Source organism: Xiphophorus hellerii, chromosome 8 (assembly GCF_003331165.1).
Source record: "Xiphophorus hellerii strain 12219 chromosome 8, Xiphophorus_hellerii-4.1, whole genome shotgun sequence".
NCBI lineage: Eukaryota > Metazoa > Chordata > Actinopteri > Cyprinodontiformes > Poeciliidae > Xiphophorus > Xiphophorus hellerii.
In genome coordinates, this window is record NC_045679.1 from 15,915,632 (window position 1) to 15,942,435 (window position 26,804).

At 37.2% G+C, this 26,804-nt stretch overlaps 2 protein-coding genes across 3 annotated transcripts in view; one reads left to right on the forward strand and one right to left on the reverse strand.

Annotated features, from left to right (window-relative positions):
- The window catches only part of ric1 (RIC1 homolog, RAB6A GEF complex partner 1), a 29,274-nt gene extending 7,547 nt beyond the window's left edge, over positions 1-21,727 (reverse strand). The window contains exons 1-16 of one of the 2 annotated variants that reach the window (XM_032569070.1): positions 21,144-21,727; positions 16,496-16,603; positions 9,077-9,156; positions 8,423-8,530; positions 6,618-6,763; positions 6,402-6,538; positions 5,792-5,880; positions 4,841-4,929; positions 3,599-3,743; positions 3,462-3,510; positions 2,482-2,655; positions 2,184-2,390; positions 1,949-1,987; positions 713-823; positions 547-636; positions 294-454 (exon numbers count right to left, since the gene is read on the reverse strand). In XM_032569070.1, the coding sequence (XP_032424961.1) occupies positions 294-454; positions 547-636; positions 713-823; positions 1,949-1,987; positions 2,184-2,390; positions 2,482-2,655; positions 3,462-3,510; positions 3,599-3,743; positions 4,841-4,929; positions 5,792-5,880; positions 6,402-6,538; positions 6,618-6,763; positions 8,423-8,530; positions 9,077-9,156; positions 16,496-16,603; positions 21,144-21,284 (1,874 nt within the window). In that variant the 5' untranslated portion in view covers positions 21,285-21,727. Of the gene's footprint in view, positions 1-293; positions 455-546; positions 637-712; positions 824-1,948; positions 1,988-2,183; positions 2,391-2,481; positions 2,656-3,461; positions 3,511-3,598; positions 3,744-4,840; positions 4,930-5,791; positions 5,884-6,401; positions 6,539-6,617; positions 6,764-8,422; positions 8,531-9,076; positions 9,157-16,495; positions 16,604-21,143 lie in introns of both variants that reach the window. The other variant, XM_032569069.1, reaches the window with a different exon arrangement.
- Positions 21,728-22,255: 528 nt separating this feature from the next.
- On the forward strand, positions 22,256-25,780 carry exosc2 (exosome component 2). The gene is made up of 9 exons (XM_032568876.1): positions 22,256-22,579; positions 23,309-23,410; positions 23,558-23,603; positions 23,934-24,023; positions 24,107-24,172; positions 24,281-24,349; positions 24,605-24,781; positions 24,927-25,055; positions 25,483-25,780. The coding sequence occupies exons 1-9, from the start codon at positions 22,458-22,460 to the stop codon at positions 25,561-25,563; spliced, it is 882 nt and encodes a 293-aa protein (XP_032424767.1). The 5' UTR covers positions 22,256-22,457; the 3' UTR covers positions 25,564-25,780.
- Positions 25,781-26,804: the final 1,024 nt, after the last annotated feature.

Sequence of the window (26,804 nt, forward strand, 5' to 3'; positions counted from 1 at the left end):
TTAAGCAAAAGCATTTTAGCCAGATGAAAAGGCATAGCAATCATGCGATCTGGTTTTACATCAAATGTTCTTACGGCAGCTCCTTCAGCTATATCACAGGAAGGGATTGATCAGACATTTTAGACCAAAAAGAGAGATTGATGCACAAATGGCCAAAAAACAAAGGAGTATCGTTTTAAAAATAGACATTTTAGTTTTGGCACATCAGGAACATTTTGTTCAGAAAATGATTCAACCATAAAGAAATTTGATGAGATTATGACTAAAAGAAGATGAAGTTCAGAGAGTAATACCCGTCATTCCTCTTCTCTATGCTATAGAGGCAGATTGAGCAGTCGGCTCTGAACAGGATGACCATATCTCTGAAGACGTTGAGCAGCAGCGTGTCAGAGTGGAGCTTGGTAACCGAGGCAAAGGCGTTGTCCAGGTTTGATGATCGCTGATAGAGCCTCAACTAGATAGATGAATCAGTCAACATAATGAGACAAAAAGAACTTCAGACACAGAAGTGAAGAGAAATAATGAGGCCAATTCTGCCACTGTCACCTGCTCTTGCTGGTCTGTGAAATTGTAGCATGCCACCACAACAAAGTCTTTCCACCAGGCAAGACCTCCTGTCACAGTCATGTTCTGCTCCTGCAAACAAACAGTTATTTTCATCTCATCTCACAAGTTTTATTTATTATACAAAATGGGATGAGTGTCTGCTTACCTGAGTGATGTTCCCAAACAGCTTCCATTTCCTCGTGAATAAGGAGTAGTGTGCAAAGCCCCGCCTGCCTGCGACAGCCATGCATTGTCCTGCTGTGTCTATGGCTGCAAACTGCAGACACACAAACACACAACAGTAGAACGTTATAAAGTGTGGGAAAAATTAGGGATGCACCGATTTCAGTTTTCTGGCTGATCGCAAATTATCAATCTTTAAAAAGTCCGACCTGCCGATTCCGATTTTGGCCGATTATTATTATTTTTTGTCTGAAATATTGCTAAATACAGCAAGAAAGTCATTGAGTTGGCAACAGCGGAGTGACTATGCCCTGCAAACGTCAGTAAACTCTCTCTCACAGCAAAGCAATAAAAGACAGTGGTTGCAGAGGTAGATAAGATTAACTTCACATGCACGTATCAGCCAAAAACCAATATTGGGGCCGATTTATTGATGAACCTCCCTAGAAGAAATGCTATAAAACATTTTAAATTTATCTTATTGGGACTATATAACAGAACAACACAAAAAAACCCACAAATGTGCTTCTCAAATTTTTTCTGCATGCCACACAATTTTATTCAGCTTCTCTCCCAGGTTTGAAGACACAGAGATTTTATCCCACATCATTCTTTCCAAAATAGATCCAGCCCAACAAGTCTGTGAACATATTTTTTCATATCTTAGTGTGCAATACTCTGCACATAATACTGGTATCTGTTGCAAGATTGTAATAATAACTGTTCTCCTTCAATGCAATCACTTTTAAAGTTGATAAAACACTGTAAAGAGATTTAATTAAGAGAATATTTCAAGTTGACACACTGCTGTGTAAATGCACTGCAAGAGCAACAAATCATATTGAAATCTATCTTATCAAAAAATTAATGACCCTGTCAAACAAATTAAATGGATATTGTTTAATTGTGTTCCAGGAAGCTAATGAAGAAAGAATACATCTAACTCCACCAAGGAGGATCATGGAATAAAAAGGATCAACATCCTGAAATCATAAAGTCAGATTTTAAAGCAATATAAAAGTTTAAAGGTGCACATTGGTTGACTTAGAATATTTATATTTTTCCTTCAGCAATGTTTACTGAACCGTTTCACAGCCAACATGAAATGGAAACAAATTATTCCTGTTCTAGTTTAAGGGACTTTTGAAATCAACTGCACACATTTCTGTTATCTGGAATGGATGGAAAAGCAAACACACACAAACACACACTCACTCACCCGTATTGGCCAGTTGCTCTCAAGGTATGTGCTGTGAATCTAAAGAAGAAACAAAAAGACAGTGAACTAAACTTCATACTGAGTGGAGCTAATTTAAAACTGCAGCTGGTGAGGCGGGAAAACACTAATTACATTCGGTTGGAAAGAACATAATATAACACAATCTAATCTTATGTTTCAGAACAATTACACATGTTTGCTTGGATCCTGCTTGCTGGTACATTCATACACTCACCTGGACCACATGCCAGTGCTTGTGTCCCAGTAAAGTGCTGAGTCCCTGAGAAAGAGAGGAGTCTGGGTTGGGTGGGTGATGCAGCGGGCTGCCGTCCCGTGGGTGCAGGTTTGTGTGTGCGTCAGAGGTGCTGTGGATTTGTCTGGGGTCCCCACAGGTCAGGTAGAGGCGGTCTTCTCCATGGAGTAACACCTGCTCCTGGTTACTCTGTACGGTCAACGAAGGAGCAAAGAAAGCATGAATGTTTAATCTGACCGTGTGTTTGTGTGAAGGCGCTGTGGACAGGTTCTGCTCTCACCGTGCAGGGGTTGACTGTGAGCGCGCTCTTAATAAAGTGGAACTGCAGTATCCCAGCCTGCAGAGAAGGGTGAGGAGGAGAAATCATCTCCACATCCTGCTCTTCATCCTCCTGCTTTCTCCTCTCCTGTCTGCTTGGGATCACCCACAGGTGGTAGCCTTCTGCTCCCCAGCTCTGGTGAACAGCACATTATCAATGTTAGCAACCCAAAGAAAAAAAAATACCTTAACTAGCAAAAGAAGTGATTATGTCAGACTGTCATGTAAACTAAATATTATTAAGACTTCCTTATTTTCTTTTGAACATTGCCTGCTTTGACTACTGCTGAGTGAAAACTTTGGAGAACCACATATTGCTTCAATTACAGCTTTGAGTTTTTTCTTTTTACTGGGAGAGGTTTATAAATATTGTCTGAATATGAATTTTTAAATTGTAAAACAAGTGTATTTTAGTGCGCCTTCAGAAAATAGTGCAATAAAGTACATTACAGTTTTTAGTTGGGAAAAAAATGTAGTAAAGACTCAACCTGAGAGGTAGATCATCCTTCAGTTCATCATCTACTGTATGGCAAGGTTTTGGTTAATTGTTCTTTTGGAATAACCTTGTTTGTGCTGTTCTATGCCACTGAACTAGACGTTAAATACACAAAAAGTATTAAAAATAATCAAAACTAAGACTCTGAAAGAAGTATAGATCTAAATCACTTTGGATGAACTGAAATTCCCAGCTGTTTAAGAAGACAACAAGGAGAAATGACAGACAACTGCAGATTTTTGCACTGTACTATATTTTTACATAATCACCTACTGATATATCCACAGTTATATCTAAAAATGTTTCTCGGGATCTGAGCTACCTTTGCTTTCTTGTGAGCTACCTTTGCTCACAAGAAAATAATTCACTACCCATAGCATTACTCAGATGTAAAAATAAATTGCATTTCATTTTTAGAAAAAAGCAGCATGTAGAGAGTCGCATACCATAGAGCTTATTTTAAGTGGGTCCTTCTTGGTGCCATCAGAATGATGCCTGAGGAGATAATAAACAAAAAATGCAAAGATATGAAAACTTTCACCAAAAAAACTCAAAACAAAGCAGAACTCTGCATCCAACTCACGCAAAGTCCTCTCCCAAAGTGCAGATGAGATGCGCTCCGAAGACACTCCACAACGACAGACCGCCACACTCCCAGGTTACCATGACAACACTGTAGTCAGGTGACCAGCAAATTAGCTTGACGCCGCCAGTCTTGTTATAGATGTCTAAATGGCAAAAAGATTCAGAAAATGTATTTGCAGGGTTATTGTAAAAAAGCTGCAGTGAAGCATTCTCAGTATTTCCATCTCATTTATTTTTGTTTGCTATTTCATATTTATCCGTTATTGTATCAAGAAACTTGAAATGTGTTAATTAGCCACTCAAATTTGGAACATTTACAAGGAACATCAAAACAAATGAATGAAATCTTAAGCAGGAGCTCACCAAAGTGTTTTGAAGATAATATGTACAATTTGTTTTAGCATAAACTCTTTAATAAGAAAGATAAGGATATCATGGACATTTGAGTAAAAAGTATCCACCTCTTTGGAGTTTATCTTCTTACATCTTTCTTATCTTTTCTATCTGGAAGCAAACCATAAAGCTCAGTCCTGAGGCAGGCTTACATTCTGCATTCATCATCTGATTTTTGATTAATCTAAAGGCCAAAATTAGATCATTTGAAATCCCCCAAAATGACAGCTTGTCATATCTTTATTTCACAAATATTACAAAAATAGGAAAATCAAGACCTTATTTGAAATTTAAACTGAACAAAGTTCAAAATCTTTGGGTTAAGAATCCAGAAGTAAGAGCATCTAAAGGACAAAACAAGCAGAACATACTTTTTTTTTTACTATTACGCCTTCAAGCAGAGTTTGAAGTGACTTTACATGAGACAGAGAGAAGCTGCTGTGAAAGTATCTTTGGTTGTAGTTTGATGCAATTTACAGGTTTAGGCTGCAGGATTCTGGGCAACCTGTGTTGCTGAATCATCTGGCTCTGCTGTGTCCAAAACTCATCTGTGCACTTTGATCAGAAACATTTCAGGAGTGGCTACATTTCTATCCTCCATCAAAGCCCTATACTCTGACACATGTAAACAAGATGCAAGAAAAGTGGAATCACATCGAGCTTGAAAAGATAAGTGAAAAGGTTTTTAACAGAATAACATATAGACTAAGAAAGAGATTAGCCCACCAGGGGGAGCTGTGTCTTTACACTGGATATAAAGCATCTGAAATACTGTAATTTTAAAATGACATGTACAGATGCATTTGTTAAGGGTAAAAAGCAGATGAGATGTAATGGACAGTGATACCTGGGTAGTGTTTTGGTGTGAGCTCCAGTTTGTGGGACAGCTGCATCGATCCTGTCGTCGTGTCGATCATGTAGACCAACACTGAACCGCTGCAACATAGGACAGAAAACTAATTTTAATCAGATAAAGTGTTGTGACACAAAAAGATCAAAATGAGTCTGCAAATTACTGAACACACACTTTCTTCCACAACAACTAAGACAAAACCTGTTTCTCTCCTCCGAAACTCTCCTGCTGCTTCAGATCAGACAAAAAGAAAATCACCTGATTTAATCACCATTTAACTGGGATTAACCGTGTTTTTTCAAACGATTTTTTCTGCTTGTTGCTATTCCGTATAGTTTTTGAGTAGATCAATTGCCGCTGCACTTGGAAGTACTGTGGGGAAAATAAAAACTTTGCATTTAGCTGGAAGGAGTTTGTGTGCACCATCAAAATGATAATACCATAATCAAGAGAGTAACTCAAAAGCCAAAAAAGGTCCAACAAACAAAGAAAAAAAATCAAAGACAATTGCCGGCAAAAGTCGAATTCATCAACAATAAATTCGTCGATAAATCCGGTCAGCTTTCAAATTGGCTTGAATAATGTTTTTGTATACAGCAGTGTATTTTTCGAATATTTTTTCACTTTCTTACTTTAAGAAAGAATGTGTGGAGTTTAATGCAATGCAACACAATACGAAGTGTGTTATTCCCAAAAACTCGCAAAAAGACATCTGGTACGAAATGGCAAGGAGAGAAATTCCTGCCAGTCCAACAGATTTCACAATCCATGAGGACATCCCGACAAGCACACACGAGGTAGCCTCGACAAACACAAACCGACAAATTTTCGCAGTGGACACACACCGCAAGGACAACAATCTCACTGTAACACACAAATGCAAGTAAACACACCCAGCTCTGCACCAATGGAAACACAGACAGAGTGCGAGACAGTAGCACAGACCTGGCGCAGCCAAAAGTCATCAGCCTGTACTTGTTGTTGACAGCCACACAGGTGCCGTCCGTCACGTCTGCTGCCCAGACTCCCTGCAGCTGCTGGACACACACAAGAAAAACTCAGAAAATACAGAAGAAAAAAATTTTATTGAAAAAGAAATCTGGATTCAGTTTTGGAAGCATAGATATCATGCTTAATGTAGAGACTTTTCCCATTAACAGTGAATCCTTGGCTAAGTTTTATAGAACAAAGTACACTGATCAGAACTATGGAAAGTGTAATTATTTTAGAGCTGCACAGCTTGTGTTTGAGCACAGTTTTTAACATCAGCAGCATGAGCAGTCGGTTTGCGGTGACAGAGACGTGAACCTGAGGGGGATTTAAGTAGTAGCTCATCGGATCAGGCAGCGGAGGCGGTTACAAGCAAATCTACATGAAGGCAGGAGCTGGAATAGATTTAGCAGCCGTATCATGCTGTTTTAAAGAAAGCATTGGGATGGCACTACACTGCCTAACAGAAAATAAGCCTCTGTTTGGTGAGACAAGCGATGAAAGCATAAAGAGGGAATTGTTTTGATGGCATTAGAAAGTGATCTTTGTGAGCGAAGGGCCTTACATCTGCTGTGATTGAGCTGCTCAGCGGCGTGATAAAGCCCAGGCGGCCATCACTGAGAACCACAGCAAAGCCGTCCAGGGTCAAACAGTACTCCATGCTACGGATGTAGACCCCCTCCAGGTCCAGAGAGGGACCACCTACACACACAAATACGCAACACATTTAAGAGTCTGAAATAAAATGCTGCTGTGATGTTTTTAAAATTGTTTCTCCAACCTCGAGCGGACTGCAGGTCTAATGAAAAGGGGATTGTAGTGAGGCAGATGGCCTTGCGTCCATTGCTGCCGAGGCCGTCCCAGTGCAGGACATGGAGATATCCGTCTGCCGTACAAACCAGCAAATCCTCCTGCAGAGTGTGAAGACTGAGGAGACACAAAAGAGGAGAAATTCGCTTTTTATATAAAATAAAGCACAGCAGCAGACAAGTCAGTAACAAGAAGAAATGGGGTAAAAACAGTGAGTCATTCATCATCCAGCTGTATCCCGACAGTTTTACCGACCAGCTGTGATGTAGCTGCCATTGCCTCGTCTCACTGTCCTCTAAGACACACGGGAACAAACAAGCCTGTGTTTGTCCCTGTGGGGCACAGTGTTGTCTGTAAAAAGACTGAGAGGGTAGACTCAACACAACTGGGAGAAAGACGGACGGAGACAGCGGGGAAATGACGAGAACTAAAGAGTACAGGCGCTGCGGACTGATTGTGGAGGAGGCAAAGTTTTTTCACTGCAGCTTCGCAGCGGGAGACACCCACTCATCTCCTGTACAATCAAGCTGTGCCTGTGAAATGCCAAAGCAGAGCTCTCATTCAGATGACTGCCCTATAATCTTCGTCAAGTGGAAGAGATTTGGGAGAGGAGAGACAGAATGGGAAACTGACAAAGGGGGAAGCTTATTGTCAATCAGCAAAGAAAAGAGAAAATATATAACAGAGATAAAGGTTTTATTTGATATAATTGTTTTGCTTTAATGACATGTTTTTAAATGCATCTATTTAGACTTGAAAATGACAGGAAAATAATGTTTTTTCAAAAACAACTTTGGAATCCTGCATGTACAATTAGAACTTCAAAAATTTGAAGTTTAATAATTCATTTGTTGATATGTTTTCTATTAAATGACTAATATAAATTCAAAGTATGTTTTACTAGAAATAGAGTAATTTTAATTATAGTCAACCATTTTCAATTATCCTATATTTGTTTTAAGTTCCTGCAGAACAACTTTCCTCTGCAATCAGTTGTAAAATGAATTTGGTGAGCTGGATTATTATTTTAATTTGAATAACTGTATGTTAAAAAATAAAGCAATGTAACATTTTCTTTTCACGTTGCAATTAGGTGCTAAAATCTCTCAAAAAATATATATATAGACACAATGACAAAATATGAATACCTTTGCAAGGCACAGAAGAAAACAATTTTGAAATGAACCCTTTTTAAAATCAGAAATAAAAAATTGTCATGTTGCAAGTAGACAAAATATCATCAAGTTTGAAGACAACATAAAAATGAAAAGCAGATTCATCAGGAACCTTGACAAGCTATCAGCCTCATGTCAGCAGACAACAAAACAAACTGCTTAGCTTGAAATCTTGTCATAAAATATGCATCCTTGTTGAATCAATTATAGTCCTGACAATATTACCCATCAATCACTCTGCTCACTTAGTTCCCAACCATTGGTTCATTTTCTCAGAAGATTTCTGTAGATGCAAAGTAATTGTAGAAACTTCTCAAGGTCTATTCCAGGCCTCCAATAGAGGGGAGAATCACAATGTGAAGCTAAATGCCTCTCATTAATCTGAATTTAGGTCAATAACCATTGATAAACTGATAGAGGGGAAACGTGAATGCAGAATTCAACATGCATATATCCAGTAATTTAAAGAATTCACTTGAATTAAAGAGTTAATCTTATTTGTGAGCTCCAGTGTATTTTCTTTATGTTTCTTCAAATAGCATGTCTGTAGTCTCAGGCAGACAACAAAAAATCCAGACAGTGATTCAAAGAAAGTATCTACCTGGTGATAGGAGCCTCCAGGTCCACAGGCTTCTTCATCTCCAAAGAAAGAGCAGGGGCACATTGCTCCTCTTTATAACCTGGAGTCACTTTCACACGAGGACTTCCTCTGTGGAAACATAAACAAGTTGTCCAATTAACCTTCCTGAAAACTTAACTGTAGAAACTCCACAATGAACTTGTTTTCAACCTTTGTATCTAACCAGGATGGGGGTGATATGTTCCAACATGCCCAGTTTATCAAGGCATGCTGTCGAAGAAAGCGGCACACACAAACCATACACAATAAACTGCATAACAGCTACATAAAATATGCATGGAAATAGGAAAGAAAGGAAACAAGGGAGAAAACACACATATTCCCTTACAAATAACAATAATTTGCAGCATTTTGCACACTCTCTCGAGCAATTAGCTTAAAACAATTAACCTTTTCTAAAAACAAACAAAAAAAAAAACAACTAAAATGTGGCACCAATTTTGGTATTGTAAAATAACCTGAAAAAAGGTTAAATTTACTAAGTAACCTATTTAGCATTCATTGTCTTCAAACAGAACAAACAAAAGGACATAAAATGTACAGGAGTTGTTGAATTGCTCTGGACAGCAGCAGCAACATTCATATAAATCTACTGTGAATTTGTGCATCACTTACTTTGGATAGACAGGCTCGTACAGATACTTTTCCTCTCCTCCACCCAACACATCAAACAGGAGGATGTAGCCATTGGCAGTCTGAAAACAAAGGCAGAAAGACAGGAATTGCTTTTCCATTAAAACCCTTTTCAAAAGGTGGCACAAAAGTTTTTTGATTTGTTGAACAGAAGTTCGAAAGCCATCTACAGTAAAAACTTCATCTAATGATTCACAGTTGGCCAGTGATGAGGTTTTAATCCCTTTCAAGGCTAATTCAGCTCTAATTAAAAATTGTTTAACTGTATTTTTAAATTTTTGTAGAATGCCACAAGATAAGAAGGGGGATATTAATCATTCATATTAAAGATTTCTGACACAAAAAAGTCATTTTGTCAGTTTAATGGTTTAATCCTAGCAGGGGTACCCAACGTCGGTCCTCGAGGGCCGGCATCCTGCATGTTTTAGTTCTCTCCCTGGTTTAACGCACCTGGATCAAATGATGGCTCGTTAGAAGGCCTAAGAAGAACACTGACTTGCTGAAAAGGTTGTTGGTACAACCAGGGAGAGAACTAAAATGTGCAGGATGCCGGCCCTCGAGGACCGACGTTGGGCACCCCTGGTAATGGTTACATAACATAGTGTTACCTTTGGCTTTTGGCTGCAGTGTGAGGGATTATGCATTGTTCACACATGAAAACTATTCCTGCAACTGGCCAGCTCCTCCTGTCTAGTGTTATCTGATCTTATGACCAAATAACAAAGATGATGCAACTGAAGAGGTGTTACTTCAACTGATTTTAAGAACAAATCGCTAATCATTGTGAGCAACTAGAAGAACAAATGGTAAGAAGCATAAATATGCCAAAAAAAACCACAGGCTTATTATATATTTAAAGGTCAGCAGATCAACATCAATTGCAGAATATTTAATTATTTGGCATTTCTTCACCAATAAAGAAAGATGTTTCGACCGCCAGAGTTTTCTTTGACGTGTGAACTGCAGATTCCAATATGAAGACATAAACTTACCTGAGAAAATGTTTAATTTCAACATTTAAATAACATATTTTATCTCAATTTAAGCATAAAAAGACATACACCGACAAACAGCTGAACTTTTCACCTTGCCCTGACTAATCATCTTCACACAGCAAGACAGGTAGAAAGAAATATTTCTGATGCTTTTTGTTATAGCTCTTCAAGAGAAATCCAATTCACCTCAAGTAAAAGCATTACAAAAGATGAATATAGTAAAAAAAAAAAAAAACACATAGCCAGTAATAAGGCACTTGGATATCAAAGAAAATAATGTGCATTGTTGTGATGGCAAGTTACAAAAAGTGGGAATAAGTAAATAAGGAAATAGAAACATAAAAATCTCTTGGAGAACACTAGTTAGAACCAGAAAGTTTGCTCATTTTGTCCATTAGTTGCTGAATTAGAGCATCACTAACACTTTATACTTAATGCAACATAACACAACAATGCAAATCTGCCAGAACTAAATCACTTAAATCTATCCATTATCTTCATAACAATTAACAAATATTCCTGCTGATTTAAATGCTTTAACGGCCATTAGTGAAATACAAAAGTAAAACTGTCAGCATTTCAACATCCACTGGAGAAACTCCCTAGTCATGATGGAGAAACAGCAAGGATACAGACACACATTGCTGTCAAGGAAACTTCAGAACCAGAGCCTGTTGACTGAAACATGAAACGAAACTTGATCTGCAGTCCCTCTTCAGCGAAAATGTGCCAAGACTTTGCAATGTCTGTACATAGAAACCAGCTCTGTCACATCTGAATAAAAAGGAGTTTAATCAAGACAAACAAAGGGGGTAACTTGAGGTTTGCTAAATATTTGTGAAAGTTATGAAGTGCCACAAACTTAATAAAAAATAATTGTGAAAGGCAATGCTTTCAAGTTCAAAAACTATAAGAAAAATAATTGAATACATACAAGTTTAATGTCAAGACGCTGGACCATATTTAATGATTTTTCAAACTGAAAAAAAAAAAAATCCACTAGTCATCACAAAAGGTTTTAAACTACATCAACAAAAACCAATTAAGATGTAACCTCAGTTTATTTGAGACATTCTGATGATCAATCTACTTACTATCAATCTAAGGTCGTTTTACTGCTAAAAGATCATTTAGAAAAACAACTATATATTTTTTTTCTTAAGTATACCCTTTCACTGTTGAACAGTTTCTGCAACATGCGACAAAATCCTCAAGTTTTTACCAATTTAAAAACTCACATCTGGAAATCCTTTTAGATCTGAAACAGAAAAAGTTTCTCACACATTTGTCCTATTAAAAGAATGGAATAACAATTTCTTTAAAAAACCCCATTTAGGATCAGTGTTTTTTTTATACATTTCATTTCTAAAATTTATTTCAAAAGCTCGCTGGTTGCAGAAATCAGAGTTACCACTTCAATCACGCCCTGTCTTTCATCTACAGTTTAATCACAGTAGTACAGCAATTACAGGTGCATTCTGCTGATGGGACTTTGATTAGGTTCATTTCGACTTGGTAGAGGGAATAAAAGCTGCAAATGAAAGAAAAAGTAAATACAGAAAGAGGGCTTCCAGGACACCTTGTACTTTCAATGTGATCATATATGCGGAGATAATGGCGTAGGAAGAGGCAGGACGCCAACTAGAGTCCCACAAATATGTAGGCACTGAAGTTCAAAGGCAATCAGTTGCTCAGCAGAGGGAAGATTTTTGTGGGTTTTTTTCATGAACACTCATCAGTGTTCAGGCTGTGAAGCAAGTGTCTGTGAAACATTAAAAAAGAAATGAAAAAAAAGAACCCTACCTGTTTGATCAAACAGCTAAAATATACATGACCAAAATCTGATAAACCCTTTTCAATAAAGTCGAGGAGACTCAATAGTTTTTTTTTCTGATAACACTTGGTGGCAAGGGTTAGCATTCCTGACATGTATGATTTAATATTCTTAACTTAACCCTTCTAGACTTAATGTTGTGTCTGAAATAAACAGCATCAAAGGTTTGACCTCATGCTAAAGTTGGAAAAACATAAAATGAAAGAAAAAAGCTGACTTCAGGCAAACCAAGAGAAAGACTTGGGAAGACCTTGTAGAGAAACTGAGAAGTCAGCAGAATACTATACAGTGTGATGCTGTATCGAAGCCTCTCTCTGAGACGTGTCTATACTCGTCCCAGAGGTGCAACAACACACACACACACGCACACACGCACACACACACACACACACACAAAAGCTTACAGGCAGCTGCTACTCTTCTCAAAACTGGGAAGACAACAAAGCAGCCGCACTCCTTCAGCTGCAACAGAACATCATTTAAATCCATGCAAACTTCGTCGTAGCTGCAAAACAGAAGCCTCTGGTATGAAGCGAATCAAGTTAAACAGTTCAAAAGCAGAGCACAGATGTGAGACGCGTATCTGACAAGAGTAGGACTGAGAGCACCCTGAAAGCACACAGCTGTCAGGTGTGCTAACCAAGAAGTCTAAACACATTCTTCCATCACCGCTAAAGAGTACAGTCAGGTTACTCTGATCACTGCTGCTGAAAAGGCCAGCTGTATTTATGGCTGAGCTAATGCATTGTTATTGTGTTGCATCATGGACGTTCGGACCAGAGATCAGAACCTGTGGGCCGCTGCAGAAAGATATTGACACTACAACTAGAAATCAGCCTACTATTTCTAAACCGTCTATTGTTCCTCAGAATATTGCTGAATAATGGAGAATTAAAATTGCTTCCTTTTTTCCCCACGATGTAATGTATATGTGCATGCACACTATGTATGTACAGGAGAAAACTTGCAGAGAGATCCTGGCAGATTATACTTTACTGAGCAGCTCCTTATGAGAGTCTAAAAACAGAGAGGAAATATTTTGGCCTCGGAATGATCCCAAAGAAGACGGAAGAAAAGTTCAGCGGTGAGAAGTATTTCCTGTATTTCAAGATGTTTTTTTCTTTAAAGTTCCTTGAGTTATTTTTCTAAAATCTTTCACTTCATTCAGTCACTTTGCTAAACATAGATGCTGGCCATAGTTTAAAAGGGCGATTACGTTAGCTTTGGGGTCTGTAGGGTGTGTGAGCAGCCTTAACATCTGGAAAACAGCTGTTTTTTTCAGAGTGAGGACAACTGTCTGGGTGAGCCCGACTTTACTTAACTCTCTCTCTCTATAACAACAATAAAAATCTTGATGTGAGAAGTTGTCAGTTTTTGAAAATAACGGGGGAAGGTTTTTGCACATCAATGTACCTGTGAACTTAAACAGACTCCAGAAAAATGAAATGAAAAAACAACAACTCTGATGTTCAAATCCATTTGTTAAACAATAAGACAGCATATGATGGATAGGAAACATTTCAGTGCATTGCTCAGCAGAGCAGCTACAGCCTATTTGGCAACTGTATTTTCCTCGATTCTTACATTACACGCATTTTTGATCAAATCAAGTACTTTGATGAGAGCCTGTTCAGTGCAAAAAAAATATCTAAAATGAATACATGATCGTGCTTTATTCACAGCCAAGATAAATCTATCACATTCATACAAACTCCGCCCCTTAAACCTTGAGGAAATAGACAAAACTAATATTCTGGAGACAAGCAGCTAAACAGGAAACTGTCCTTAGTCTGGGAGTAAACACTAAAGGATAAAAACTAAGTAGAATTAGGTGGTAGCTAGTAAACATAACTAGCTACATAACTAGCTATGAGTACAGCTATGAGTACCATAGTTAGTTACCACTTAGTTATTTTATGTAGGTAATATTTTTATGAAGTACTGCTACTCATAAAGTATTCTTAAAAATCAGGTAATAAGTGAATTAAAAAATTCAGTAAAGAAAAAGATCAAAGATATGTTTTGAAATTTTTTTCTTTATGACTTTCAACATGTCAAATAAACTAATTTATGCAGTGAAGGCAAAAAGCAATATGTAAAAAGGAGAGAGTAATAATTTATGAGGGAAGTTGCTGAGCTCAGTTTGAGCAATATTGCAAACTACAGACACACATCATCAGCTCTCAGCATTTTAAAGTCTGAATCAGTATCTGAAGAAAGCGCTGAAGAACAAAAACACATGCTCACAATAAACAGCTTTGCTGCCTTTAATCCATGGTCTTATTGCACCTTGCGTTGCACACCAATAAGTCACCCACATCCCACGCTCTGACTCTACACATGAGCTTCTGCTATGTTACATTAAAACAACAGCTTTGATCAGTAGAAACATGCAAAGTCCAGCCGACAGACCTGGTGGTTTGAGATCGTTCTCCAAGATGCTTCAGACACAGCTGGTGCAGAATTTAACTAAAGATTAGCAACATGTTCTCTACAAACAATGCAACCCGTCCGTTATAAAGTAGTAACTCTGCTCAAGGTGAGGACTAGCTCTTACTGGCTCTTCTATGCACTACGTAGCGTCGCTGTTAGACATATCTGAATAATAAGCAGCATAATAAGTAAAAAGAAACTGAAATTTTCAATTTCAGGTCATTTGAATAAAGTAAAAACAGAAAAATGAGTTATTGTTGAAAAAAATCTAATTCAAGCCTCCAGCGCTGTCTGACTCCCACTGGGTTTTACTAGATAAACTAACACAGGAGCTCAGATGTAAATTGTTGTTTTAAAATACACACACCTCTAGAAGTAAAGTTTTCCAGTAAGGGTTTTTTAACAACTAATTTCTATATATTTTTAATGCATATTAATAAAGAAAGCAATTAGCTATTTTTTTTTTACTATCAAATGTAACACTCATATTTATCATTTTATGAAAATCAAACTGATTTCTGATGTTTATAATTTACTCTGAGGCTAACTACAACCATGAAACCACTGAAACGTCAGAAACAGTCAAACCTAAGCTGTGTTTGCAAAGGTCAGGTTGTGAGTAGAGATTAAATCCAGATATTTTAACTTCTTCACCTACTCCCTGCTGCCTTGAGACCAGGCGAGAATGGGAAAGAGTGTGAGTAACTTCTTTTCCAGACACATTTGCTGCATTCCTTCATGTATATTTTCAGCTCACAATAGGAGGTAAAAACAAAAAGCAAGAGTAGAGAGAAGAGGAAACAGACCGACTTGAACAAGGCAGAAGCTTATCAAGCTTTTTGTCTTCCTCTATTTTATTGACTCATTTTGAAACAAACAGATTTTTCATTTGTACAATCATGTTCTGTTGCTATAATATTAGATTAGATGTTAAAAAAATACTTTCAAACTAAAAACCCAAATGATCTTGAATGCTCCCACACTGCTGGCCTTTCGCCTTTCTCTGTTTTAAAACCTGACAGACAAAATGGCATCAAGGATATTAGGTGTTGTTTTGGGACAAACAATGCTGTAACCACACCTTCTGTCCTTGACATTGTTGCTAGCAAAGGCCTGCTCGCTACTTCAATGGTCACAAAAGTGTGGGTGTAAAAAGAAAAGAAAGAAATAGATGATGCATCCCAACGTTAAAGAGAATAATACCCCCCCCCCCCATCTGTTTTATCTGATAAGTAATAAATCAGCTCAGGATTCAAGATGGCCTTAAAAATAGCCTCAACGTCAATAAAATTACCTAAAGTTACTCCTACCTTTGGATCCAACTGAAAATGAAAGCCATGTGATGGACTACAATGCAATACCTTTGTTTGAACTGTTTCACTTTGAGTAGACTCAATCAAAACCAGAAAGTGTAGTGATAAGCAGAGGACAAAGTATTGAGATTATGCAAATACGGTTCAGTAAAGGCATTCAAACATCGCAATATGATTTTACTATTTTGGTTAGACACTTATTGGTTGTTACTGCCTGCATTTTGACTGTTTTTGTAATGTTACTGTGAACCATTTTCTGTGCAGCATTTGTCCAAAGACTACTGGCTCTCTACTACTACCTAAGGGGGATTCTTTCTAAATCTCATTATTGACCTGAAAGCTAAAACACACAGAGTAACCAGTCAATCTGGTCATGAAGGATTAGGAATATTGGTGGAGAGAGAGCAGAAACCAAAAAGACAGCAGATAAGTGGAGACAAGACAAAAGGGAGTCATTTGGTGTTAAACCAGCTCACAAAGGCAAATAGCTGGGCTGCTATTTTTGCTTAATGTAGGCTCAAGCCTGTATGGAAGTTCATGTTAAGTTTTTCCACCAACATATAGCAGTCTGTGAGTGGGTGTTTCACTTGTGTTTTTTAAAACAACCACAAACTCAAAGTCTGGCAAGAACTTTGACAGTCCTCATCATTTAACAGGCTGCTATTATGCAGGGGGAAAAAACACAGTTTGATCTGAAGAAAATGCCAATAAAGCTAAGTTTGCAGTAAGTTTACAAAAGCAAATTACCAACAGGATATTAGAAAAGGGTAAAGCCTAATCAATGAAACTAAACATGAGAACGGCTGAAATGTCACAGCGTACTTACCGCCACAGCTACCATGGAGTCGTCTGGCTTCCATTCTGCTTTCTGGTAAAAGCCAAACTGGGCCGCTGCCTTTGCAGACTCAATGTAGCTGACTATCAAAACACTGGGCTGTGTGTGAAGAAAAGAGACATGGAAAAGAAAATGAGTACTTTCAGAACACAAGGAAACACAGAAAACTAAATGCCTCATGATGTCAAACTTTTCAGCCTCCATTCAACTTAAGAGCAACAAAAGGTTATAGTTTTTTGGGTTTAGTCATTTTGGTTAAGTTTAAAAACATAACTCTTGGTTAAGGATGATTCGTGATTTTAAAATGCAGTGTTTGGGGTTGTGTTAGGGTGGGACTTCTCACTCCAGCAGAGAAAGAGTGCATTTAAGAAAGCACCAGGAACACTAAAATAAAAAACACCATAACTTAGATTAACTTTTTTTTTTTTTACATCATTGCTTGTATAGATTAACTTTTAAAATACCATGTTGAAGTAAATAAACACCAGAAGGCTACAATTTAAATCATTATTCAGATAAGCTAGGATGTTTTTAGCATTATGGGTATTGTAAAATGTAAAAGATGCCAATAAATAAGTCACTCACTCTGTATTAAAACTGTCCTACTTTGTCCTTCAGAATTTGAAAGTCGCAGATTGTGGCAAATTTGGAAAACCTGTTTTCAGCGTGAATGAAAGCTTGACCCTACTGTGCTTTTCGTACTGAACACATACGTTTCTAAACCACCTCAACACAACAGTACCACCACAGGTATCACATCTGCACTAGGATATTTCATGACAATCCACTGTAAATTTTAAAGGTTTCTGTGCCTCCACCATGAGTTTTAGCTTTCCTGTGGAGGAGGAAACAATCAGAAATTTTATCTGCTTATCAACAGTATGAGAGGATTTCTTGTAAAACTGTAGCACAACACAGAGGAAGCCATTTGGCTTAATTTTACCCCAGCAAAGTTTTTTTTTTTTTTTTTGCTCTGAAGCTCAATTTTATTTTATAGGTCAAGTTACGATTACTGTAATTTTATAAACCCCATAAACAGCTCATACAAATTATTTTCCTAGACATTGTAAAAAATTGCATTTTGTATTTGAACTGCAGCTTGAAGAATTTCCAAATTCCAAATTCCACAGTCACGCAGCAAATTGAATTTGTACAATTTGGAGTTGTGGACACTTCCCCATAGCTGTCCATGTTCATGAGAACCGAGTAAGTCACATGATTTTATGGGAAACAAATGTAGAATAGACATGATTAAATTTTTGTTTAAATAAAAGGATGTTTAAGCTAATGCTTACGCCACATGATAGAGAGAAAAAAGTAAATACACACCTTATTCTACCTTTACCTTGTCAGAAGCAGTGTGTTATCACATATTATTTACAAATGTTCAACTTTAACTATTAGGTTCTTAAATACAGAAGAAGCTGCTAAAAAAATGAAACCTGGTAGAAGTTTAAGGCCCAAAACCACAATCTCTTGTTTTGTTTTATTCTTTTACTTGCTGATTCTGAGAGCTGTGCACCCTGCTGAGAAGTTATTGCAGCTTCATGATCAGAAGTGGGGAAAATACCTTACTCACACTTATAAAAAAGTAGTTGGCCTTTTGATGAAAAGGTGAGAAATTGTTCTTTTAGTCACCATAAAAAGACCAAGTACTGCAGAAAAGCACCGAACACCTACAAGTGTGTCAGGTCATGGAATAGGAAAAATGTGTCCATGTGTAATTTTAGATGCAGGGATCCTTAGTCAATGTAATTAGAGGAGATGGTTTAACTCTTTCTTCCCTATGGTGTTTGTTTCATATAATTAAAATTTAATAATGTCACTGGCATCAACAGAAACCTTTATCTTCTTTAGAGCTCCGAATGCGCAAACCACAGTGAGGTTCAGCACTAAAGGATCATAACACAATAAATCTACTGGACTCTTATTTTTGTTCCTGTTCAAAATAGTTTCCTTGAAAATGATTAAAGCTTCTCTTAATTTATTTTTGTAAAATTGAAACTGTAGTTTCTTCATAGTAAATTAGCATCATTCAGTTCTGAATAAATTTACTCCATCAATTCATACTACCATAACATACCTACAAGTTTGTCGTTTCATACCTTCCTACTTCTATTTAGAACTTGTAATAAAAACATTCCATACCTACGTTAAGCCACAGTCCGTGAGTTTGTTTTCTTTGCAGATGAGTATTTTATTGCACTGAGAAGAAAAAAACTATTTCATTCTATAGTTTTCTGAAAATTTTGCAATTCATCCTTGATTCCATTCATTACAATTCTGATTCTCATTTAGCGCCAGATGATTTTCAAGAAATACAACAGATTATGACTCGATCAAACATAAACGACTATGACTGACTGACCACACAATGCAGGGACATGAATGTAGAACATTAACAGAGGACAAAAGGAAGTAAGAACACTAGGAAAGAATAGTAGGAAGGACACAAGGAGGGAGAAGTAAGCAAATGAGATAGAAAAGAACAAAAAGAAGGAAGGAAACAACATTTAGAAATACAAATATGTTCTATATTCTTATTTCCATTTGCAGGACATTTCAAATAAAAATGTAACTGCTAAACTACTATAAACAGCATACTTAACATGCTTTGTTTTCGTTTTATTATCATTTCCCATGTCGCATCAGCAAGACTGAAACATGCAGTCACTGTTGGTTAAAAAAATAATTGCCCTCAGTCTGTGCTTTGAAAATATCCAGAACCACACATACTTATGTGTCTGTGTGACAGAATAGAAAACATTTATCAATTTGCTGCTCTACTTCACAAACGACTGCACTGCACCTCAGCTAAGCTGAGCTGCCCGATTTCAGACTGCGGCTGAAGACACATGAAACTAAAGAGAGAAAAGATCCTGAATAACAGTTCAGAGACCATACGAATTTCTGAGTCCATCTTTCTTTAATGCTGCAGACAGAAAGGGAAGGGAAGCAAGACATGCTCCAAATCCTGGGTGTGTCTCAGGAAGTTAACAGTGACCCCTTATCCATTGTTACTGCATCTTAATAATATACAAAAGATCTGGAAAACAGACTGCTATAAACAATGTGATAGGTTATTGGGTCAAATGACTTCCTTTAAATGAAGGTTTTAGTAAACATCAGTGATGGGCTTCAATATATAAATTTGACTTTAAATAAGTTGTACAACTTAGCTGTTCTCTGAGCATAAAGAAACTAAAATAATACTGATGTTAAATATTACTGTTGCAGAACTGCAGAACCCAGTTAAACAGCACATTTTTAAAAGTTAATTTTAGGGGCCTTAATAGAACATTTATTTTGATAGGAAAGAGGGTGAAGAAAGAAGAAGATATGCAGACAGCAGCCAGGGACCAGGAATCACTCCCAGTGCTGTAGCCTCTGCACATGGTGCGTCTACGCTACCATTTGAACCAGCCAGCTCCCCAAACAGTACTAAGCTTAATACTAAGCAGGAATTAAGAGTGAGAAATTGAAATTAATGCAAATCTCAGCAAGTCAAAAAGCTTCCAACACCTGTTTCAGGCAAGAAACACATATATTGTGAGGTAAAGGCAAAAAACTAATGTGTTTTCATCAAATACTGTTTGGCACTAGGACTAACGTGCAATATTTTTTGTTTTGATCCAACTCCCATGATATTTTTAGCTGTTTTGTTTTATCTAAATGTACAACCTATTTTTTCAATATACCTAGAAGTTTATTTTATAGTTCTTTTAAACAAAAAAGGCCAACCACAAGCTGAGTATGCAAATCAGTCTGTGGTTAGGAGGATTAAGTACAGGCTAATGGTTACCATGCAGCATTATGTGATGTCCCTGCTCAAAAGCACATTAACGAATTAGTGAATGAATGACTGATTTCCTTTTTTTTTTTTTTTTGCCACAAATTGTATGTGTAGTTTTTCCACCTAAATTAAATAACCTATATGTTGTAAAGTCAAAGACAAAAACACTGGTTTGATGTTGGACAAGCTATCTTGAATAAACACCTTTTCATCCTCATTTTGATTCATCTGACCCGCTGAGCCACAGTTATTACTAACTATAACAGTAAAATCTAATGTTTTTTGTTCCAAATATTTTGTCTACAAAACCCAACTGAAGGATGAGATGAGCACAAAGGTATTACATCTTTGAATAGTAGACTATTACACATTCTAGATGGATATTACTGTAAACTATGAATTTTAAAAACAGGCTCTTACGAATAAGTAATTAAACCTCTGACAACTGGATGAGAGACAGCACAGTAGAACCATCACTCTACACAGGTGTGCGGATATACAGCACTCTCAAATGACGCAAAACAACGTCACTTGTCATCTCAGTGGTGAGTGTACAGGTGTAACCATATGCCAACACATCACGGTAAAAGAAATCTCACCAACCCATGCCTCACTTCTGTAATCTAAATTACCTAGGTTTTTTTTTTTTTTTTAAATAGTTATCATAGATATACCTACATTACAGCCATAATATAAAGAAAATAAGCGGCTTCCAAATAACGAAGCAGCTTAAAGAGTAGGTCGAATGTTTCTTAAAGTGAAACTAGCACTGCTGGCATTGTTGTTATCTGGTCAGCTGAGTTTTTGAACATGACTGACACCGGGCAGCAGCTTCACTCAACTTACCCGAGAGAACCAGACGCTGAGCTGCGTCTCTGACAGCAAGGCGAAGTAAAGCCTCTGGGAGCTGGGCTGGATATGAAAGGGCTCCTCGGCACTCCTCAGCGGACAAAGCAGCCTCCGGGGCCAGCCGGTTAGAAAATACATGACGGCTGAAACTCCCTCCTCAACTCCAACAGTGCGGAGATCCTCCTTAAATAGTTTTTAATCTAGATGACACATTAGCGGCCGTTTTCGTCAGATTAAAAACTTTGGAAGATCCCAGCCTTTGGCACTGCGCAGGTTATCGGTACGCAGATGCCATAAAGATAGATTCAAGCAGCCAGTGAAGCTACGCGGCTAACTTGAAGCTAATGAGCGGTCCAAGGGAACCCAGAGTTCCCGAAAACAAAAGCAAAAAGAACCGCTGCGTCTCCACTTAGCGTCCAACTGTGAGATGCAAGCATCAAACGGGTCGACTAACTTTCGCTCCCAGTGTCGTATCAATTATTTCGGTGTTTTGACCAGAGGTGTCTGTTCACGGCTAAGAGTCTTCACTCCACTCTGCCTCACCGTCGCCATTTTTACAAGCGTCTATCCGACTTAACGCTGATTGGGCGAGACCAAAGAGTTTGCGTGGTGTTGAAATGTGACGTCAGCTTTGTGTTATGTGAGAAATGTTGCGAGGAAGACAAAATGGCTCGACGCTGACATCTGGCGGCGAAACAAAGTACCTGCAGAAACAAGAAAAGAAAAGGTAAATTTTTCTTTTAAATTTCTTAACAAGTCTAAGAAACACACAACAAATATGTCGGAAAGTAAAATTTACAAGTAAACAAAATTGGAGAAAGCTATAAACCTGCTAGTAAAAAACCTGCTGTAAACAAAAAACAAAATTCCCACTCCAAAAGTTTACCATCCACAGCATCCAGTTTCTTTCTTTCTTTCTTTCTTTCTTTCTTTCTTTCTTTCTTTCTTTCTTTCTTTCTTTCTTTCTTTCTTTCTTTCTTTCTTTCTTTCTTTCATGGATTGAGGTGGAATATTGCAATAATAATAATAATCCAAAAATAATATATGGAGAGTAAAAGGGTTGAGTCATATTCCACTCCTTACCTAAAGGCGGCGATGGCACATGGTTTAGTAGAAGCATTCGGAAATGAAACAGTTATTTGCTTAGCATGGTTCACTCATAGCACAAGTCATTTTAAGCTTACCAAAGTTTGTTTGGACTTTAGAGCTAATATAGTATGTTGTATTTTAAATAATTCAATATTTGTCTTTAGTCTGCCGCAGTGAAACATCCAGCTGAAGTTCAGGAGCTAAAGAAAGAAAGAGAGCAACATGGCTGTGGACATGAGATTACCGACTGTTAAAAACTCAATGTCTCTTTCACATTTTCCTGCTGACCGAAAAGATCTGGTTGTCCCCGGAGATGTTATCACTTCAGACACTGGGTTCATGAGGTACGTAACGAGTAAAACAGTAAAGGAATTTGTTGGACTTGAATTGCCACACCAATTTTTTTTGTGCTAAATAATCAGCTATAGAAAAATGTGCCAATTTTAACATTTCTTTAAACTGTTATTTGATAAGCGATGCACCAACTATCTGGTAGAAACTGGAATCGGAAAAAAAAAAAAAATCTACTGTCTCCTCTAAGATATAAAAAAACAAGTTTTTGGATCCTTTTTGTCATCTCCCAAAATGATAATAAAAAAGCTCATTTTCCTTAACATCCTTGGAAAAGCCTGGTCTCCCCATTTCAGATAAACATTACAGAATCTTATCATGAGTGCTTTTCCTGGTGTATTTTGCATTTTGTTGGACTTCGCTGGAGATCTCATGAAATTTACATTGTTTTATGAGGAGGATAATCCCAAAAAAAAGTAACATTGTTATTTGATTAACAACAATTAATACATTTAATGTCTAACATTCCGTTTGGATTCTTTAAACTTCAGCCCCAAATACTGAATAAATCTTAGATGTTTTTGTGAGGATGGAACAGCCAGTAGCAAAATCACAAACTTAGAGTTTGGAGCAAATCGATTTCTGCTGTAGATTCACAGATGGTAATATACACAGACGTAGAAATGATATCACTAAATCCAATTACAATGCAGACTTTCGGGCAAAGTCTGCATTGTTTGTGGCTTTTTGACTCCATATTTACAGTTCTCATTTTCCTCCAGGGGTCACGGTACATATGTTGACGAAGACAAGCTGACGGCATCAGTGGCTGGAGAGGTGCAGAGGGTGGACAAACTAATATGTGTCAGACCTCTTAAGACGAGGTGAGTCACTGAACTTTGAACACCTGGTGCTTCTAATAACTGAGATAATTCGTATGTGCTGCTATTACTTAGTTTTGTATCTTGTTGTGTTTTCCGGAAAATTCTGCAAATGGATTTGAATTATATTGATTTTTTTTAATATTGCAGATTTAATGGTGAAGTTGGAGATGTTGTAGTGGGTAGAATTACAGAGGTGAGAATCTATTTTTACTCCTTGCGCTGTAAAAAGAAAATGGAGCTCCAAATGTAACCCCCCCCCCAAAAAAAAATTAGTGAACTTGTTAACATGTGATTGAACTAAGTTTGTCAGACTTAATTTATTTATGTTTGTTTAACATGACAACTTAATAAACTCAATATGTTTACTTGGATAAACTTAATTTGATTACTTCTAATAAATCAACTCAATTTTCTTAAAGTGGATCACCTGTTTTCTTTTTTTTGGAGTAGAAATAACATTTGTGTGTTTGTTTTTCTCTTCTTTCTCAAAAACTGTTGGTCCTCCATTTGTGGTAAAATGTAGGTTCAGCAGAAGCGTTGGAAGGTGGAGACCAACTCCAGACTAGATTCTGTCCTCTTGTTGTCATCTGTCAATCTGCCGGGAGGAGAACTGGTGAGATTATCGAAATGACTTTGATTTTGTTTAGTCATTTTTGTGTTACAGTGTTTTCTGAAGTGTTTGATTTCACCTTTTAGAGGAGAAGATCAGCAGAAGATGAGCTCACCATGAGAGAATACCTTCAAGAGGGCGATCTCATCAGTGTAGGGCATCATTAGCCTTGTATTGCCTCTGACTTATATTTTACCGTATTTACTGTTTCCAAGAATAATGAGCATTTTTACATTTTCCTGTGATTTTTTTTTTTTTAGGCAGAAGTGCAGTCTGTTTTCTCAGATGGAGCCCTGTCACTTCACACTCGTAGTTTAAAGTATGGAAAAGTAAGTTTTAGTACGCTACAATTATTTCATGGAGGTTTTCTTCTTTTTATGTTGTATTGTGATAATATGCTACTAAGTGATGACCAGTTTACCACTTAAATGCAGTTCTAAGAGGTTGTCTTTACATTTCTTACCTTTATCGTTAAAAGTAGATTTTTTTTGTGTGTGTTAAAATTAATTAAAGATGACTTTGTATTGCTTTAAATTTTTTAGTTGTCATTTTACCTCAGGGTCTGTTTGTCCTCTTTCTCTCAGTTGGGTCAAGGAGTGCTGGTGCAGCTTTCCCCATCTCTGATCAAGAGGCAGAAAACGCATTTCCACAACCTACCCTGTGGTGCATCCATCATCTTGGGGAATAATGGATTTGTATGGCTGTATCCCACGCCGGGACAGCAAGAAGAGGAAGCTGGCGGCTTCTACACCAGTCTGGAGGTACTGGTGTAAAAGAACCCACAAACACCAATCTGGAGAAAAGCACTGGGAGACCCCAGCTCTAATTATTTTCAAATATAACCACAAGTGAACTGTGCTTAACTGAGGTTGTTTTTGTGCGTGTGTCCTGTCTCTGTCCTCTCAGCCTGTGAGCCTTTCAGATCGAGAGGTGATTTCACGGCTTAGAAACTGCCTACTGGCTTTGGCGGCTCATAAAGTGCTTTTGTATGACACAAGTGTTCTCTATTGCTACGAGTCGTCTCTGCAGCACCAGGTAGGAATCACAAGGTGTTCTGTACATGTAAGATTACATTCTTAAATGTAATCTGTAAAGAAGAAACAAAGTTGTATTAAACAAATTGAATGTGAGGCAATTGTGCTGAAATTTCTGCACAATTGAATTGAAACAAATTTGTTCTTGCATCTTGTCAGAAGACGGGTCTATTATGCATGTTACAGTTCCAACTATAATTTATTTGTTAAAGTATTTAAATGACAGTTTTTTTCCTTACTTTTTTTTTTCAAATACAAGCCTAAACATCTTGAAATGCCATTGCACATGAGGTTTTTGGGGGTCTTTTTGTTTATGATTTTCCCTTCATAGCAGAATTATTGAAATATTTGAGCTGTTTGCTTTTATATAAAGATTTGTGTAAATTGCTTATTCTCAATAAAAGCTTCTTTTATCTATTCGCTTGCAGGTCAAGGACGTCTTAAAACCAGAAGTGATGGAGGAGATTGTAATGTTGACACAACAGAAGCTGCTGGAACACGAGAGTTAAGAAGGCACAAAGTATCTAACCAAAATTAAAACAAACTCTGTCTAATAGAACCACTTACATGGCTTAGATGGCTTTTGTTGTTTTGTATTTGATAAAACTCATAGCTAGTGTTGCGAAAAACTGATAAAAACAAATTGGTAAGTTATTAGAAGACATCAGTTGACATCTTTTGATACACAAAGCAATTTTATTGTTTGATTAAATTCTGTAATTTCTATTTTCTCTGGATTCTGTGTGGTCTGTTGTGTGGAACCTCAAAGATGAAAAAATGTACAGAAGGTTTTATGGGCAAACATCTCACATCAGCTAAAGGACATACTGTACATCCTTTTTTAAAGACTTCACTGCTAAAGTATTGCTGTACTTCTTTCCCCCTTTTTTATATACTTACCTGTCTTTTTTATGTTCAGTTTAGCCCAAAATTATTCATACACATCTGCCAGATTTAGATTTTGAATTTTCATTCAACCAAGATCTTTGTTTCTGATAGAAAATGAGACGGGCATCTCTCAGAAGATAACAATCTTCAAAGAGAATCAGCTTTAACAATATTTATCTGCTTCTATTTATGGTTCATCAGAATGTTAAATTATTAGTGCAATAATCATTGGAAGAATCATCAATTAAAAAAGAAGGAAACCATGTATAAAATGCAACATTTGACTTAATAGGAGCAGTGGTGTTGACTGTATTATCACTAAAATTATATTAAGGTATCAGACATTACCAACTTTTAATGTCACTCCAACAGGTAGGGTTTTTTATTATCATGTTACCTTGCAAGTTGTTCCGAATCACTTGACTAAAATTAAGTTATCCTGTAGTAAACCTTCCAGCAACTGAAGGAAGATAGTTTGTGATTTCAAAACTTCAATTAAATACTATGACTCATTATAGTATCCCAGAGAGTAATTGCAAATGGCAATGCTGAGGATGGAAAGGGTCTCTGGTAGTGGTCAGTCTAGCACCAATCTCAAAGAAACCTCGGACTGAAGACTTGCTGTTTGACAGTCTCATGACACTACGAGCTGTTTGAATATGCAGCTCAATATCTGAGTAGCAGAGATATTTCACAGTAAAGGCCTGGACAATCCCATCAGTTTTTGGCAAGCACCACTAATCCACCTCACTTGCTTTTGCTGTTTCTCTTCAAATCTATATTTGGCCGTATGGTTAGAAAGTCAGGCGAAGGGATGTTAGAATTGAGGATATAATTTTTGCCCATTGTTATTGATGAAACA

Bases quoted from the DNA above. Each gene is read 5' to 3' on its own strand.
- exosc2 (XM_032568876.1), top strand. From the start codon at position 22,458: ATGGCTGTGGACATGAGATTACCGACTGTTAAAAACTCAATGTCTCTT. The intron at 24,350-24,604 runs GTAAGTTTTAGT...TCTTTCTCTCAG, and splicing joins GTAGTTTAAAGTATGGAAAA to TTGGGTCAAGGAGTGCTGGT. The intron at 24,782-24,926 runs GTACTGGTGTAA...CTGTCCTCTCAG, and splicing joins GCTTCTACACCAGTCTGGAG to CCTGTGAGCCTTTCAGATCG.